This window comes from Crocuta crocuta, unplaced genomic scaffold (genome assembly GCF_008692635.1).
Source record: "Crocuta crocuta isolate KB4526 unplaced genomic scaffold, BGI_CrCroc_1.0 scaffold181, whole genome shotgun sequence".
In the NCBI taxonomy this organism is placed as follows: domain Eukaryota; kingdom Metazoa; phylum Chordata; class Mammalia; order Carnivora; family Hyaenidae; genus Crocuta; species Crocuta crocuta.
The window spans coordinates 647,417-666,506 of record NW_027527952.1 but is presented as its reverse complement, the minus strand read 5'-3'; the positions used below and the strand labels follow the sequence as shown (position 1 = coordinate 666,506).

The 19,090-nt window shown below is 38.1% G+C and overlaps 1 protein-coding gene across 1 annotated transcript in view; it reads right to left on the bottom strand.

Moving 5' to 3' along the window:
* ITGA2 (integrin subunit alpha 2) overlaps window positions 1-19,090 on the bottom strand; it is a 105,948-nt gene that overhangs the window by 57,143 nt on the left and 29,715 nt on the right. Inside the window, exon 3 of the mRNA XM_077752501.1 lies at window positions 4,086-4,195. Coding sequence (XP_077608627.1) covers window positions 4,086-4,195 — 110 coding nt within the window. The remainder of the gene's footprint in view (window positions 1-4,085; window positions 4,196-19,090) is intronic.

The window sequence follows — 19,090 nt, the reverse complement described above, 5'->3', positions numbered from 1 at the left end:
GGACACTTTGCACTGCTGGTTGGAATGCAAACTGGTGTAGCCACGCTGGAAAGGATTATGGAAGGTCCTCACAAAATTAAAAATAGGGGGCACCTGAGTGGCTCAGTGAGTTAAACGTACAACTACGGCTTAGGTCATGATCTCATGGGTTGTGAGTTTGAGTTCTGTATCAGGCTCTATTGCTCTCAGCTCAGAGCCCGCTTTGGAAACTGTCTCCCTCTCTGTCTTTCTCCTACTCATTCTCTCTCAAAAACAAATAGACATTAAAAAAATTAAAAATAGAACTACCCTATGACTGCAATTGCACTACTAGGTGTTTATCTAAAGGATACAAAAGTGCTGATTTGAAGGGGCACATGCACCCCGATGTTTATAGCAGCACTATTTACAATAGCCAAAGTATGGAAAGAGCCCAAATGTCCATCAACTGATGAATGGATAAAGATGTCGTATATATCTAGTGTGTGTGTGTGCATGTGTGTGTGTGTGTGTGCGCATGTGTGTGTATGAAATTTTGCCATTTTCAACACATGGATGGAACTAGAATGTATTATGCTAAGTGAAATAAGTCAATCAGAGAAAGACAAATACCATATGATTTCACTCACATGTGGAATTTAAGAAATAAAACAAATTAACATAGAGGAAGGAAAGGAAAAATAAGGTGAAAACACAGAGGGAGGCAAACCATAAGAGATTCTTAAACACAGAGAACAAACTGGCGGTTGCTGGAGGGGTGTTGGGTGGGGGAATGGGCTAAATGGGCGATGGGCATTAAGGAAGGCACTTGTTGGGATGAGTGCTGGGTGTTGTGTTTAAATGATGAACTACTCAATTCTACTCCTGAAACCATTATTACTCATATGTTAACTAACTTGGATTTACCAAAATTTTCATAATGTTTATGTTTGAGAGAGACAGAGTATGTGTGTATATGAACAGGGGAGGGCAGAGAGAGAGACACACACACACACAGACTCTGAAGCAGGCTCCAGGCTCTGAGCTGTCAGCACAAAGCCCAATGCGGGGCTCAAAGTTGCGAACCACAAGATCACGACCTGAGCTGAAGTCAGGCATTCAACCATTTGAGCCACCTGGGCATCCCCACTAACTTGGATTTAAATAAGATAAACAATGTGAATAAATAAATAGGAAAATAAAAGGAAGTTATGAACCTAGCCATGTAAAATAATAATCCCCAACTTCCTCTCACTGACCTAGGGCATCATCTTCCGACTGTTTCCATTCTTGAGCTGTGGAACATTGCAATTCTCAATGTATTATTTACTCAAGTTTTCTAATCTCTGCCTAGCCAACGTTTCCACTTTCACTTCTCCTCCTTGATCCAGGGCCATTGTTTTGTTATCTTTACCTAAAGGTCAGCCTTGGAACTCCTTGTTCTCTCTTTCCTTTGTGTCTTCAAGAAAGGAGCAGTCTTTCTAAGACTAATTTTCCCATGGATCAGTGATGTTAATTCCAATTAGTTAATTCTATTCTTGAGGAATAGTTACTTCCTTTTATCACATCCTTCCACTCTCCCTACAAATAGGATTATTTCTTCTTATCAGGAAAATCTTCACTCAACCCTACTATTCCATCGAATTATTTCCCCAATTCTTCACTAGTCAACTTCTATAAACAAAGGTCTACTTTTACTCATAGAACTTATGTCTCACATGCTCCTAAATTCTTTGTGACCCATTTCTCCCCTCAACACTATTAGATTCATACTCAAGGTAAAAAAAAAAAAATTTACAAAATGTGATCTGCTGGAGTGCAGAAAGAAAATAACAGAACATTACTGTATTAAAGCTTAAAATTTAATATTTTAAATTTATTTTTTAATTAATTAATTGTTTTTTTGGTTTCAGGAGTAGAATTTAGTGCTTCATCACTTACATATAACACCTAGTGCTCATTCCAACATGTGTCCTCCTTAATGCCCATCACCCATTTAGCCCATTCGCCACCACCTCCCCCCATCAACCCTTAGTTTGTTCTCTATAGTTAAGAGTCTGTTTCCTAGTTTGTTTCCTCTATTATCCTCCCTTCCCCTATGTTCATATGTTTTGTTTTTTAAATTCCAGATATGAGTAAAATCATATGGTATTTGTTTTTCTCTGACTTTTCTTAGCATAATACATTCTAGCTCCTTCCACACCATTGTAAATGGCAAGATCTCATTCTCTTAATGGCTGAGTAATATTCCATTTTATATAAATCACATCTTCATATCCATTCATCAGTTGATAGACATTTGGTTCTTTCCATAATTTGGCTATTGTTAATTAATAATGCTGCTGTAAACATCAGGGTGTATATTACCCTTTGAATCAGTATTTTTGTAGCCTTTGGATAAATACCAGTAGTGCAATTGCTGGGTCATAGAATAGTTCTATTTTTAACTTTTTGAGGAAACTCCATACAATTTTCCAGAATGGTTATACTAGTTTGCATTCCCACCAATGGTGTAAGAGGGTTCCCCTTTCTCCGCATCCTTGCCAACATCTGTTGTTTCCTGTATTGTTAATTTTAATTTTAGTCATTCTGACAGGGATGAGGTGGTATCTCATTGCAGTGCTTATTCTTTTAAATTTATTTTTATTTAGGAAGATAATATGTCGGTGTATGCACATAATTTTTTTAAAAATGAAAAGTACAAGGAGTGCTTGTGTGGCTCAGTTGGTTAGGCATCCAACTCTTGGTTTCAGCTCAGGTCATAATCTTGCTGTTGATGGGTTTGAGCTCTGCGTCAGGCTCTTGGCTGACAGTGCGGAGCTTGCCAGGGATTCTCTCTCCCTCTCTCTGCCCCTCCTGAGCTTTCTCATTCTCTCTCAAAATAAATAAATAAACTTAAAGAAAAATATATACCTTGAGATGAGTGTTCAAGAGTTACAGGTGAAATGGTATACTGGGGTGATATAATAAAATGTTTAAACTATGTAATAAACCTTTGAGGGGCACCCAGGTGGCTCAGTCGGTTAAGCTTCCGACTTTGGCCTAGGTCATGATCTANACCTTTGAGCATTCACCCCTAATGTGTACATTTTTATTACTTTTAGAAACATTATGTAAATGTATATGTTTATAATATGTATTGCATATGTCTTATATAGATGAATGTTCAAAATGTTTCAAGAGCACTGATCTAGTTCACCCATTATCTCCTTAAATAAGCTAATGATCTGTACTGAGTCTTTATAACCTTCAACCTTGGTAGCATTTGACACCACTAATATTCCTTCCCTCTCATGTTTATTGAACTCCTATCTTATGCCAGAAATGATGCTAGAAATTAGGTATACAGAGATGTATAAGAAACATGCCCTTGCTTCTAAGTCTCAATCACTATTTTTGAATCACTGTTTTGAATCTCTACTTCCCCTTGATTCCCTAACATTGATTTCCTAATCTATACTTTATTTCTTCAGAACTCTAAGACTCTTCAGTGCTGTTTTTTTGGACATGATTAAGTTGAGTAATTTTTTAGATGCATCAGGAAATATTGCATGGGAATATGACTTATTTAGCTTTTTAGTTTTGCACCTTTCATAAATTTATGCATTAATAGAAAGCTTCTGTGATATAGATAATTAAAACAGCAATTCCAAACACAAAGTAGTCAAAATAGTGACTTTTTTTTTTATCATTAGTATGCAATTGCTTAGACAAGACCAGAAACAGAATGTTTCTCTATACTTCTAAATGCAACCCTAATACTGACAGGTCTATACTTAATAATTTATTTTGAGAAGGAAGAGAGGTATGGATAGACTTAGATTTCTGTAAGTAATCAGCAAAATATTCCTAAACATTCATGGAAAGTGGTCCACAGTCTAGGGGTAGATGGCCCAAGAGGCAGCACATTTCCCATGCATCTTATTAAACCAGGTCTTCAATCTGTATTGGAAAATTGGATGTAATTGGACCTCATATGACTAAAGATATAAAGGCAAAAAAAAAGCTGTCTATAATTCTTTAAGACAGAACTATGATTGATTTTGTTATTGTTTTTTAGTTAGGTTTATAACAATGAGATTTGGTTATTTGTAAAAAAAAAAATCATATTTCTAATTACCACTTACTTTCCAGATTCAGTTTTTCACATGTAGCAGTGGACAGATCTATAGGACATTTATACACGTCTCCCATTCTGTTCTCAGGAAAGCCACTCCAAGGTGAACCAACTAGTAACCTAGAAATAGGAATTTTTTTCATTAAATATAACATGTTAGCTATAGTTTCCTAAAGATTAAGGCTGACCACAAAATAATGAAAAAAAAAAAACCCACATTTAATTTCAATTTTTAATAAGAAAATAGTAGTTCATATTTGTTCAGCTATAACTGGTTCTTTTTCCTTTCCTCTTAGGTGATCCAAATGCTTAAATGATTTTAATCTTTTTAAATGATTTTAAATTTTTATTTTTTTATTTTAGAGACAGAGTGTGAGTGGGAGAGAGGGGTAGAGATGGAGAGAGAGAGAGAGAGAGAGAGAGAGAGAGAATCTTAAGCAGGCCCCACACTGAGCCTCCAGCACAGGGATCCCACTATCCTGGGATCATGGAAAATCAAGAGTTGAATGCTCAACTGACTGAGCCATCCAGATGCCCCTGCTGATCCTGATTACGGAAATATAATGTAGGGCAAAAATGTGACTTGCATATGTAATTTAAAATTTTCTACTAGCTACATTAATACAATAAAAATCATAGGTGAAATTAACATAAATCATATATTTTATCTAACTTGATATAACCAAACTAATAAGCAGTCATTATAAAAATCATTTAATGAGATAGATATTTGACATTCTTTTTTCCATACTAAGTCTTTGAAATTCAGTGTGTATTTTATACCCAGTGCACCAATCAATATGGAGAAGTAACATTTATTTAAATTTTTTTTTAATGTTTATTCACTTTTGAGAGAGAGAAAGAGAGAGCACGTGCGCACGTGCATGCGTGAGAGACAGTTTGAGTGGGGGAGGGATGGAAAGGGAGACAGAATCCAAGCAGGCTCCAGGTTCTGAGCTGTCAGCACAGAGCCAGACGTGGGGCTTGAACTCACTTACTGGGAGTTCATGACCTGAGCCAAAGTCAGACACTTAACTGACTTGGCCATCCAGGTGACCCTGGAGAAGTAACATTTCAAGTGCTCAGTAGCCACGTGTAGCTAGTGGTTGCCATACTGGTCAGCACAACTTTAAAGGATGAATATCAAAACCAAAAAGGAAATATTAAATTATATTTGTATATTAAATAATATTAAAACCAAAAGCAAAAACGAACATTTGTTGAGTGCTCTTCTTGCCCTAAGCACTTTCAGATGTCAATTTACTTAGGGAGCACATGAATTATCTAAGTGGCTCTACTGTTTATTGTCTGAGGGGATCCTTAGCAAAAACAGAGCAAGTATACTATGGAGCTCTCCTTTCATGTAATGCATTTGTAGCCAGAATGCAGGATGCAGAGTTTGGAGACTGCTGCTCACATCCTTCTCTGGTTAGTTTCATTTCCTACAGAGGTTTTCCAACTAGAGACTATTTCCCTGTAGAACCACTCACCTAACATTTCTGGTCATGTAAGAATAGACAGAGTCCACGTAAGAGTCCGATCTTTAGAATCTGTAGTAGGTTAATTACTAGTAGCAGCATTGAGTTACTAAGAAAGTACATTTGGTTCAATGTTTTTTCCTTGTCAAGGTTGGGAAAGATGAAATGAAACTTAAATTCTTTCATGAGCCTTCTGTATAAATGTTTTATCATTATTGATTAAATAACATGTGCCTCACACTAAGTGCCACATGCATACAGAAAGACAAAGTGTACTTCTGTCTACTAAATCTAGTAAAGCTGTTTAAAATACATGCCAAGTAAAACAATAACAGTACAAATGAACAGAAAGATATAAATAAGTTTCCCTCTGAAACAAACATTAAAATGGCCAGAGGATACAAAAATGATTATCAAAGGATGAAGGTGGCAGTCATCATTCTTAGCAGAAGGAAGAGTATGAATACAGAGGAAAGGGGAAAATACAGATTATTTTGAAAGACAGTTAATGATTCACATAGCTAGTAAGAGCCATGCGTAACTGATTCTGAAGCTCAAGCTCTTAACCCTTAGGTTATTTTTCTTCCTCTTAGCTGCAAGAAGGTCTGGCATAGGGCCCAGATTGGAAAAGCAATTTGAACAAATGGGTTGGGTTCCAGAATAATCAAGGAGTAGAAACTGGAAATGATGGTCAAGCCATAGTTACTGTGATGGGGGTGTGGCTGTGTGGTGTATAGGAAGGCTATGGACACCAGCCAAGGTCATCTGATAAACACACATCTCCACTGTAGACCCAGACTATACTGTTCATAATGTAGGTAATAGCAGAGTATGTTCAAATAGTACTAAATGTGATAATTCAGGTGACTTCTACTGTGCACATTTTCCATCCATCCTCACCAGCCCAAGAGAAACACATTGAAGAATAAAAGTTAAGTGTTTATCACCTAACATTTAACCATCCTGTTCTTCAGAGCCTTCGGCAGTAAAGCACCATCTGCTACCTATTTCTCAAGAGAAAGCTCAAAAGGCTACTTGCTGTCTTCTGTTGCCTAAGTGTTCCCTGGATACTCTCTGCTTCACTTTTTCCAGCCTCATCAAAGAATTCAGGATTTGATAATCTTGCACTCAGGAAGGGCTATGACATCTCCACTATTGTTGTGAGGGCTGTGGTCTCCTACATTAATCAGATGGAAAGAGAGAGAAAGAAGCATCTGTACAATTGTGTGCCTCTTAACAAAAAGGATGTGAAAGTACTTGAAATTCTCTCAAAGAATACACAGAAATCCCTGGCAGCATTATGCCATATTCAACTCTTAACACAAAACAATAGAAAACAGTGGAAAAACAGATCTATCATTCTGGTGACTGGTAAAGAACAAGCGTGTCCTTATCATAAATGACTCATTTTTTAAATATGGTGAACCACATTAGTAAGACACCTACAGGTCATGCTAGTGACTGCAGAGAATGTTTCATAGACTGTTGTTAACTCCTTTATTGGCTACATTTCTGGTAAACTCTCTTTGCTTCCACCCGAAGGCCTCAGTGAAATTCCTGACAATTCATCCTCAGAAGGAAAGGCTATGACATCACTGGTGGCTGCTCCCAGGGAATTGTGACATTCTTATATTAATCAGACAGGAAGATGAGGGAGGCTGGTATATTTATTTATAAAATCTTATGTAATCAGCTGTAACAGGAAGAAACATGCCAGGAGAGAATGATACAAAGGTGGAGAATAGGATCGGTTAGTGAGTAAACCCTGCTGAAGTATGGCAAAGCTTCTTTGAAGTAATGGATTTAACTTAATCACTACCAGACAAAAGAGCTGCATGAACAGTCGTGTGTGCTGATTCTCAAAACAAAACAAAATCCCAAGACATAAACTCTTTTTTCCTACAGTGAAACTGGGAATTCTTCCAAGATGACTTAAAATAACACTTACTGTTCAATTATCTTGTGGGGAAATAGTGATTATGTAGAGTTCCAAAACATAGCCAATTTGCCCACCTCCAGTGGAATTCAAAATACTTTGTTTACGTAGTAAACAGTATTTATGGTGGTGTAGGTAGTTTTAAACCCACAATCCAGGGACTGTTATAAATATCTTCCTTTGGTCTGTGAGTCTATAAACTCTCCGAGTGTTCCTTTAATACTAGCAATTTTTCTAGATTATTGACAGAGGTGTACTTAAAATAGTAGGGCAAAACATGTTTTATTCGATGTTACAGATGTTTATTGAGATTCTGTAAGGCTGAAATTTTGCATAACATCAGGGGGTACCACTTCCATATGAGTAGTGTGCTCTGGCCCTGTTAAGGACGCATCCAGTGAGGTTGTACATGGTGGCCAGACCTACTATGTGCCCGACTTGATTCTAGGCACTGGGGGTACATCAGTGAATACGTCAGTCAAAAATTTCTGGTCTTGTGGAACTTACATTCTAGTGGGAAAAGATAGGCAACAAATTTAATAAGTAAATAAAACATATCATGATGGTGATCAGTGCTCTGTGGAAAAAAATGAGCAGGAGAGTTAGGAGTGTAGCAGGATTCTCACACAGAGAGTTGACACCAAAGCTTTTCTTTCCATAAAGCAACTTTATTTGTGCTGGCACTGCTCAGTTGGGTTTGTACCCGAAGAACTGAGCCCTGAATGCCATGTGGTGTAGTTTTTTTATACATTTTCTATTTCTTTGTTTCCATATATGGTAACACACAAACATGCATTCTGATTAAGTGGTCTCATGTTACAAGGTTGTGAGGGATGTTGTCACGTATGCATGTAGCCAGGTTGCTTTGAAAGTTCTTGTTTTCTCCTCAGGGAGGGGACCCTATCAAATGAGTGTGGGGTGGAAGGTGTTGTAATCTTTATTAGAATGGTCAGGGAGGCCTCACTGAGAAAGTGTCATTTAAGCAAAGACTTGAAGGAGATAAAGAAGTAAACCATAGGATTCTGGAGGAAAAATAATCCAGGCTGTGGGAACAGCAAAAGCAAGGGCCCTGTGGCTAGACTACTGTGATAAGGAAGAATGTAAGAGGAGATGTGGTCAGATGGGTCATAGGGCCAGATCCCATAAAACTGGTATGAAATTGTAAGAACTTGGCCTTGCCTCTGAGTGACCTGAGAAAGCCATCGGAGGTTTTTCAGCACAGTAATGATATGATCTGACATATTTTAGGAGGGTTTTGAAGGCTGCTCTCTTAAGCATGATTTCCCTGGGGAAAGGTGAAGAAGGTGAAGCATTTTGGAAACAAATGCAAAATTCAGGCAAGAGGAGATGAGGGGCTCCCACAGGGAGAAGTGATCTTATTTTTTATATATTTTGAAAGTAGGGCCAGCAGGATTTCTTGAGAGGTTAGTTTTATTTTTTTTAATTTCTTTTTTAATGTCTTATTTATTTCTGAGAGAGAGAGAGAGAGAGACAGCATGAGCAGGGGAGGGTCAGAGAGAGAGTGAGATAGAATCTGAAGCAGGCTCCAGGCTCTGAGCTAGCTGTCAGCACAGAGCCTGATGCAGGGCTCAAACCCATGAACCGTGAGATCATGACCTGAGCTGAAGTCAGATGCTTAACTGACTGAGCCACCCAGGCGCCCCTTGAGAGGTAGTTTTAAAACATAACACACACACATACACACACACACACACACACACTTTCTTTTTCTCTCTCTCTCTCTTTCTCACCCCATACACAAATAATCAAGGATGATTCCAGGTTTTCTCTGCTAAGAAACTAAAAGGAACCAATTAGTCATGATTAGATAAGGGGGCTACTATTAGTAGAGCAAGATTTTGAGATAAGGTGAGCTTAAGAGTTCAGTATGAGGCATTTTAAGTTTGAGATGTCTATCAGACATCCAAGGGGATATTTACCTGGGAATAGAAGCCTATTGTATATAATATATTAATGTAAGAAATTTCAAAGTCTATCAATATACAGCATATAAACATAAATATTATTCCTTACATGGTTTAGTTTCAAGCCACTGACAACATAAGAGGTCTGGTGAGTTCTGTGTAGCTTTTTGCTTCCTGCGTGTAAGGTAAAAGGAGTTTTATGATGGAAAGAAGTCACCTGTGAAGACTTCAAGTCTCTGGGAAGGAGGAAGACAGGTAAAGAGAGTTCATTTTAGCTCCTGGTTGGGAAATGCTGTTATAAATTTACTAGTTAAACCCTTTGGCATGTGTTGAAAGGCAATATTAGTTTCTAAACTTTATTATGCTACCTCAGACTCCGTTGGCTGCCAGATTGCTTCCTCAAATAGTGGAATGGCTAAATGCTCAAGGTCTCTCAGTTCCCTGATGCAAAGTCCACCAACCTCATTATTGCTAAAACATCTTAAGTGTATTGTTTTGTTTCATAAAAAGCCTGGAAATTAGCTTTTACACTGGAAACAAATGAATCAATAAAAGCTGATTCTGTTACACTGACTCATACAACATGCGGTTTTCCTAAAGTTAAAATCAAAAGCTGATATATTCCATTTAAAGCCTTGTGATGACATATATTCCACTTTCTTGGAAGGAAAGAAATTGTCTTAAGACCACCATATTTTTTATAAATCAAAGCCCATGAGATAGTACCTTTCAACAAGGTTCTTGTTGAAAGGGAGAACCTTTGGCAGAGGATTGTTTTATCAATGAGAAATTTGGAAAAGCAACATTTACGAACTGCTTTACAGTTTATAAAGTACTTTTTATGTACACAATCTCTTTTGATGCTTGTAAATTTCCAGAGAAGTCAAGTGTTAACAACTATTCCTGTCTTCCTGTGAAAAATCAAGTCTCAGTGTCTACTTGGCAACAAAGTCTAGAACTGCACCTTTCATTCCAAACCCATGATTCTATCTATCATGGTAAGTTCTGTTTAGAACTCCTCCAGAGGACAGGTACTCATTGTTTGCCCATCCTATTGGCTGTAAACAAAATAACATACAGTTCCAACCTGTGCCACTTAGCATTTCCCTTAATCCCTCTTCAGATGGAGCTAGACTGATGGAAAAGTTTCAGACAACTGGCCACCAGGAAGGTGCGCAGGTGTAAGCCCCATTTACCTTTGTAAATGAATGTTCCAGGAACAGACATTCAGGCATTAACATAGAGGAAAGCTTTAAATTATAAAACAAGCTAGTGAGGCATGGAGAATTTTCCCAGATCACTGCAGATCTCCAGATATTTGAGAGCAGCACATCTATCCCCTGTGTAAGTCACAAAAGATGGGAGTGTATGTGTTTGTTTGTAGGTATATGCACAAATTTGTGTCCAGATTGGGGGAAGGGAGAAGCAAGTCAGAGCAGGGATATTTAAAATGCCTTTTCTACTATAGATTCTATTTATGATAAGTAACACAAACTATGGAAAACAGTTTAGCCGTAAAGATTATATTAACATGGAAAAGAAATGAACAATTATGGTGTACAAATGTAGGTAGATCAACACCAGAGTGGTCCATGGGGTTCTTTTTAGGTACTTTGTTGCTGATTTATTCTGTCCCTAGTGGCCACCTAGAGAAAGTCCTTGTTGACAAAAGACATGTCAGTCACATCCATATCAGTCGTGTTGAGTGATGGCAATACCATATTTATTTATAACAATATTAACAATAAATTTTTATACTTAAAAATATAAGACTGTTACAGTTGGGCTTCTTGTGCTTTCCAGAATCAAAAATTGGAGCAAGTTACAAGTTAGTGAAAATAAAATCTAATGAAGAACAGAAAGCAATATATATTCGTGGGTTTAAAATAAAGGCAAACCCTGTGAATAAACAAAGTAAGCATGTTAAATGGCACTGCCAGGCTAACGTAATGGCAAGAGAATTTTATCTTTGGAAAAAGGCATAAAGGATGATATTGGCTAATATTTAAAGGCCACAATGAAAGACAAAGACATGATTATTTTGGAAAAGGGATCAGAATAGCATTCTTGGCCAAGAAGAAGAAGAAATGGACTGAAGCTAATCCAATATGCATGGAAGCTAATTGATGACAGATGAGAAACTGTTGAGAAACAGGCAGTGGAGAGAGGTAGGGAAAAACTTGTTATTAAAAATCCTGATTTTCTTCCCATGTATTTTTACACAGTGCTAAGAGAAGTAGCTCACATATACATAGTGGTTTAGTTGGGTTTTTTTCCCCAGTGGATATGATTTATCTTTCTTAAACAGTGGACATAGTTTATTTCTGTTTTTTAAGGTTTAGTTTTATTTATTTAATATTTATTTATTTATCTAAAAGAGAGAGAGACAGAGATAGAGTGCAACTAGACGAGGTGCAGAAAGAGAGGGAGACACAAAGTCTGAAGCAGGCTCCGGGCTCTGAGCTCTCAGCACAGCCCGATGCAGGTCTTGAACTCACAGACTGTGAGATCATGACCTGAGCTGATGTTGGACACTCAACCAACTCAGCCACCCACGTGCCCCTATTTTATATTTTAAAGTTTATTTATTTATTTGAGAAAGAGAGACAGCATGAGTGGGGGAGGCGCAGAGAGACAGGGAAACAGAGAATCCCAAGCAGGTTCTGCACTGCCAACGTGGAGCCTGATGTGGGACTTGAACTCACAAAACCACGACATCATGATCTGCGCTGAAACCAAGAGTCAGATGCTTAACTGAGCCACTCAGGAGCCCCTTAGGTTTTATTTTAAGTCCAATTAGTTAACATACAATGGAATATTAGTTTTAGGTGTACAATATAGTGCTTCAAATTTCCATACAACACCTGGTGCTCATCTCAAAAAGTGCACTTCTTAATTCCCATCACCTTTTTAACCCATCCTCCATCCACCTCCCCTCTGGTAACCATCAGTTTGTTCTCTATAGTTAAGAGTCTGTTTCTTAGTTTGCCTCCTTCTCTCTCTCTTTTCCCCCCTTTGTTTAGTTTCTTCAATTCCTCAATGGTTGAAATCATATGGTATTAATCTTTCTCTGAGTTATTTCACTTAGCATTATACTCCATCCATGTTGGTGTAAATGGCAAGATTTCATTCTTTTTATGACTGAATAATATTCCATTGTGTATATATACCACATCTTCTTTATCCATTCATCAACAGATGGACACTTGGGTTGCTTCTATATCTTGGCTATTATAAATAATGCTGCAATAAACATAGAGTACATACATCTCTTGGAATTTGTGTTTTTGTATTATTTGGGTAAATGCCCAAGGTAGTGCGACTGCTGGTTCATAGGGCAGTTCTATTTTTTACTTTTTGAGGAACATCCATACTGTTTTCCACAGTGGCTGCACCAGTTTTCATTCCTACCAAGAGTGCAAGAGAGCTCCCCTTTCTCCACATCCTTGCCAACGTCTGTTATTTCTTGTGTTGTTGATTTTAGCTATTCTTACAGGTGTGAGGTAATATCTCATTGCAGTTTTGATTTGTATTTCCCTGATAGTAAGTGATGATGAACATCTTTTCATGTGTATGTTGGCCACCTGTATGTCTTTGGGGAATTGTCTGTTCAGATCTTATGTCTACTTTTTAATTGACTTGTTTGTTGGGTGTTAAGTTTTATAAGTTCTTTATATATTTTGCACACAAACCCTTTACTGAATATGTCATTTGCAAATATTTTTCCCCATTTCATAGGTTACCTTTTAGTTTTTTAAAATTGTTTCCTTCACTATGCAGAAGCTTTTTATTTTGATAAATTTCAATAGTTTATTTTTGTTTCCCTGGCCTCAGGAGACATATCTGTAAAGATATTACTATGGCTGATGTCAAGAAGTTACTGTGTGTGTTCTCTTCAAGCATTTTTATGGCGTCAGGTCTTGAATTTAGGTCTTTAACCCACTTTGAATTTATTTTTGTGTATAGGGTAAGAAAGTTTCTTTCTTTTGCATGTTGCTGGCCAGTTTTCCCAACACCATTTGTTGAAGAAACTATCTTTATCCTGCTTTACTGAAGATTAATTCACCATACAGTTGTGGGTTTATTTTTGGGTTTTCTTTTCTGTTCCATTGATCTATCTGTCTATTTTTGTGCTAGTGTCATACTGTTTTGGTTACTACAGCTTTGTAATATAACTTAAAGTCTGGAATTGTCATGCCTCCAGCTTTGCTTTTCTTTTTCAGGATTGTTTTGGCTATTTGAGGTCTTTGTGGTTCCATACAAATTTTAGGATTGTTTGTTCTGTGAAGAATGCTGATGGTATTCTGATAGGTATTGCATTAAATGTGTAGATTGCTTTGGGAAGTATAGACATTTTAACAATATTCTTCCAATCCATGAGCATGGAATGTCATTCCATTCCATTTTCAGCTCTTTTATCGGTGTTTTATAATTTTCAGAGTATAAGTCTTTTAGCTCTTTGGTTAGATTTATTCCAATAGTGGTTTATTTTTTGAAGCACTTCACTTTTTTTTAAGCTAATGTGCAGATTTTATTTCACCAGTGAAGTGCTTTACTTTTATTCTCTCACAAGGTGCTCAAAACATTCTGGTTTGGTAGGGATGGGTCTCTCTTTGTCTCCAGAGAGGGCGTGTGACTTTTTCAGTCACCCAGCTAGTGGTGGGGAAGCTGTAGGTAAAACCCTTGTGCTCTGGCTCCTGACTTGTATGGAAAATCCCTGTGCATCAGAGAATGAAAAGACAGATGGTAACTGTCTTCTCTATCCAGGCAACCCATTTTGTAACTAACAGAAATTTTAACTCCAAGTAGTAAATGAAGTTGATCTTACTTTATAAAGTTTTTATATGACAATTATAATTAAATAATTTTCATAAATGCTGATTAGCTCCTGCCACTCTCCTCCTTGGATAGTTACAAAAATATGTATGCTTGGGACATCTCATCTCTGTTCTCTGTTTTGCATTTATCTACTGTATGCATTTCACTTCTTAGCTCTGTCATCTCAGGCAAACTACTTAACCTTTCTAAGACCCAGTCCCCTCATTTGTAAAAGGAGTTATAATTTTACAAATCTTTTAGAGAGACTGTGAGTATTATGTATTTGGCAAAGAAAGAGTACTCAGTACTTTTCAATACTATAAATACCAGTAAATACCAAGTACTGTTATTACCAACATATATGCGGCATAATCTTTAATATCTGTAACAGAATTGAATGCTTCTTATTACTTATCTGAAATTCTCTTCCATACCTCTTATATACAAGTATTATCCATGTAATTATACCACACAGAGCTTTATTAATATTTTTCTTAATTAAAATGTTAGAAGTATAATATAAGCTCACACATAAATGGAATTTTTTATTGGCCATAGCTCATGTTCATTTTATTTCTCTTCTTAAGGAACAAGCACATACTAGTCCTTGCCTACAAAGGAGAATAAATGTCTCCCACTGGAAATACCCCTCATTCCTAGACAGTTCTCGTTACACAAGTGGCTGTAGGGTTCTAAGGTTTTTGAGTCATATAATGAGCTCACACTATTCATGGGACAGGCCTTCAGATTAGACAAAGACAGTGCATATCACCACAAGTTTCCAGGAAATGATTTTAAACATATCTCAATCCTTTGTGTAATTGCTTCTGATAAAAATTGCATAATCCACATTTAAACATCCTGTGTGTAGGATGAGGGCCTCCATGAGACACTGAAGGGAGAGCAGACCACAGCTTTACTTACAGATGGAGGGGTGCTCTGCTGCTCTGCCTGGGAGGTAACCTTGCTTAAAAAACTATCCAGCTTATTTGAGACTGCTCAAGAAGCTCTAGAATTTGCAACGCCACATCATCACTATTTCTAGAGTAAAAACCCACAGTGAAGTAAAAGTATAATAAATAAAACTAGAGAAGCATCAAGACCATTTTGTTAAGATCTTGTACATCCCAATGTAAAATATGCCTGTAAATTGCTAGAAACATGGGCCATTTGGAAGCTGAGGTTGTATTTGAAAAATAAGGAGTGTGATTTAAGTAAACGCAGACTAGAGGCTTACGCAAGTTGTCAGAAGGAAGGAAAGGGCTGAGAGACAGAGCTGGGGCTCAACAACACAGACTGTAAAGAAAGTCAATGAAAGCAGAGGGGAAACTACCCAAACAACAGCTTCAGAACAAGCAGTAAGATAGTAAAGAATATAAAGGGATGTGTGTGTGTGTGTGTGTGTATGTTTGTGTGTTTTGTGTGTATGTTATATAAGTCTAAGAGGAAAAAGACTCCCAGTTATTAAAGGAATTCACACTAATCCCACTTTCTGTGCCCAAAGTTAACTTGACTAGTATCAGGAGGCAAGTTAATGTTTAAACAGTCCTTTCCACATCTGCTACTTCCATAATGTCTGTACAGTTGTCATAAATTAGGAGTGGAGAAGGGCACCATGCCAATCGTCAAAACAAATAGGCAATTCTGGATTCCAAGTTTCGTATTATTTTCCTTGAGCCCGAGTGCTGTGAGCGCGCTTGTCCTAACCGTGGCCCCCTCGGGCACGGCAGTGGGAAACACCACCACATGGTTTCTGTCACAGCCCTGCCTCCTATGGCAGGCTGATGAGAGAGGGACCAGGAGCGAATCTTGCCCTCGAGTGTCTCAGGCTTTGTGAGGAGAAAACGAGCCCTTAATAGTAAGTTAACACCATCAGTGACACTGAACTAACATTGACATTATTAACCACACGGGGTTGGCCCTTATTACGTCTCTGACATTACTCATGGCTGCCCGCTCTGCAAATCGATCTTTTTCTATGGCTCTACTCCACACCTCTTAAAGGTAATTCCCATGTTCTCAACTCGGCACTTCACACAGTGTCCAGCCTGTGGTGGATTAACAGATCATGTCCACGACTTGGCTTCTTCTGCTTCTTTGCTTCAACAAGGCCAGAACAGACTGGCATTCTAGGCCAGCTTTTGTTCTCTCTCCTTCCAGCTTTGCACTGCAACTGGATTTAGTCTCTCTAAACCCTCTCTTCTCTTCTTCCTGTGCTCTGGGGTATGCTCTTACCAGCTGGTTTCAGACAGGCTTGAGGGAAGTAAGGCTTTGATAAGCCTATCATTACTTCTTACCAGAAAGCTCTACACTGGAGTTAAAAGCTCTAGCCCAGTCAATAATAGAGTGGTACCTTTTTTTCCCAATAGCCATAGTCCTGTGTTTATCCATCTTTCAGAAATGTCATGAGAAGGCCACAGTAGGACTTAGGAATGTATAGTGTCCTTGGTCTGGACATAACCCTAACAGCACCAGAATCTCACCATAAGCTGCTAATACATTTGTCTTTTAGCAATGCTTTGTATGCTCAGAGAGACTCATGGAGGGAGAAGGGGGCTGTGGCTGCTTCTCACTTTCCCAGGACTCTGCCTGCTAGATTCCAGTCAACATTTTTTCCCTGTTGGTCTTGTTCAACTTCCAACCTGCAGTGTGGCCAGTGGTTGAGTTGCCTTCCAATCATTCATAGGCTTATTGTCTCTAATAGCATCTACTACTGATGGTATCTCTTTCTCTTAGACTTATCTTGTCTCAGAAAAACTTTCACTTAAAGAGAACAACCTCAAGCTTGCTGGCAGATTGTCCTCAGCAAGGTCATACTTATGAAGCAAAACATCAGAGTTCCCCCAAAGGTCTCATTCAGTTCAGACTTAAGTCAAACTACTATGATTCACTTTGCGGAGTACCTCAAGTGAATAATTTGGAAATGGAACTTTCATTCAGTCATTCAGCAAACAATTATTGATTGGTGTCAAATAGTCACCAGTTTGGGTTCCAGACACACCACTGAACAAAAACAATGTGCTCATACTCAGAAACAGGGCAAAAGAGAAACAATGGGAGTATAAACAAATAAAGGTGAGTTTAGATAGTAATAACTACTATACAGAAGAGAAATTGGCATGGAAGGCAGGAGAGTAGCTGGGAGGTGTGCTGAAGTGCTCATTTATGTGGACGTGCTCTGAAAGGTCTCTATAAAGAGGAGACATCTGAGCTGAGACTGAAAATTGAGAACCCACCAGCCAAGTGAAGATCCTGGGAAGACTGCTCCTTCTGGGAAAAAAGCATGGGCAGAAGCTTTGAAGCGGTGATGAGCTTAGTGTGTTCAAGGGACAGACAAAAGACAGAATTCATGGGGCATAAGGGTGAGGGGGTAAAACATGAGACAGGACGGGCAGACAGACCAGATCATGGACAATCCTTTAAGGAATTATAATATCATATAATTGCAATAGGAAGCCACAGAGGGTTTTAATCTAGGCAGTGACATTATTAGAATCATGTATCTGATAGTTCACAGGGGTAAGAAGGGAAGCAGGAGGCGCGCTGAGAAGCAGTTGCTGCAGTACCTACAAGGGCTCATGTTGGCTTTGAGCAGGGGCCACAGGGAAGATGCGGGAAACCAATGGTCTGTTATCACATGTATTTTGGTGGTGGCATCAACAGTACTGGCTAATGAATGAGATATGGAGTGGTGGCAGAAAGAGAGGAGTCAGGATTTTTGGTCTCATCGGCTGGTGCAGAAAATCAGGTATTTGTTTAAGTTTGATATGTTAAGTCTGGTATGTCTACTAGGCATTAATGTAGTGAGGTTTGTTATGTGTGTCCACAGCTCAGGGAAGAATTGGGGCTGGATATGTAAAATTGTGGGTCATCTGCTAGATTCCAAGGTCAAATTATACCAACTACAACATCTGTCTAGCCTACAACCACAGTATATGGTTATGAAAGCATAATAAGATAACTGTTACAGATGCACTCTCATATCCCAAATGATAATAATTGCTGCTTTTTGGGTTTTCAACCAGACTGTTCTTATCCTTTGGGATGTCTGAGAAAATGCAACATACATTGCTTTCCAAGTCTCCTCATATTAGTTAATGCTTTTGTCCTGACTATTCACCTCTTCCACTTAAGACCCACCTCATGATTCATTTCCTCCAAGATACCTTTTGAGACAGTACCCTCTCGAGTGGCAATTAAACTTTGTTTCCCTATCACACAGATGGGAATGTTTGAAAATGTAACAATTTGGATTCTAAATGTTTCTTAGAATTCAATTTTTGAGCATCAAACTTAAAGTTCACACAGAAAAAATGATTATTAATTATAGCTTCTATTTGATTAGCCAAAAATAGCCATTCAATCATGGGAAAGAACTCTAAAGGATCTAAAGGAAGCTCCAGGGTAAGTCTGGAACCTTCTGCAGCAACAGGGAGATAAGGCTCTAATGGCGGGACTCTTGTGACCAGTGGACATCAAGACTGGCAAGGGAGGAGCTATAGTTCTTCTACCTAAAGACAACTTTCAGAATCATCTGATTTCCCCTGCATTGATTTTCATTATTTTTAAGGGAAACTTAAACCAGCAGTGATGGTATATATTTCCATATCTATGAAGGTAGTTGATATAAATATAACCATGGTTTAAATGTAACCATAACACAAAAGAATGAAACCAGACCTCTTTCTTATACTATACACAAAAATAAACTCAAATGGATGAAGGACTTGAATGTGAGACAGGAAACCATCAAAACCATAGAGGAGAAAGCAGGAAACAACCTCCTTGACCTCAGCCGCAGCAATTTCTTATTTGACACATCTCCAAAGGCAAGGGAATCAAGAGCAAAAATGAACTA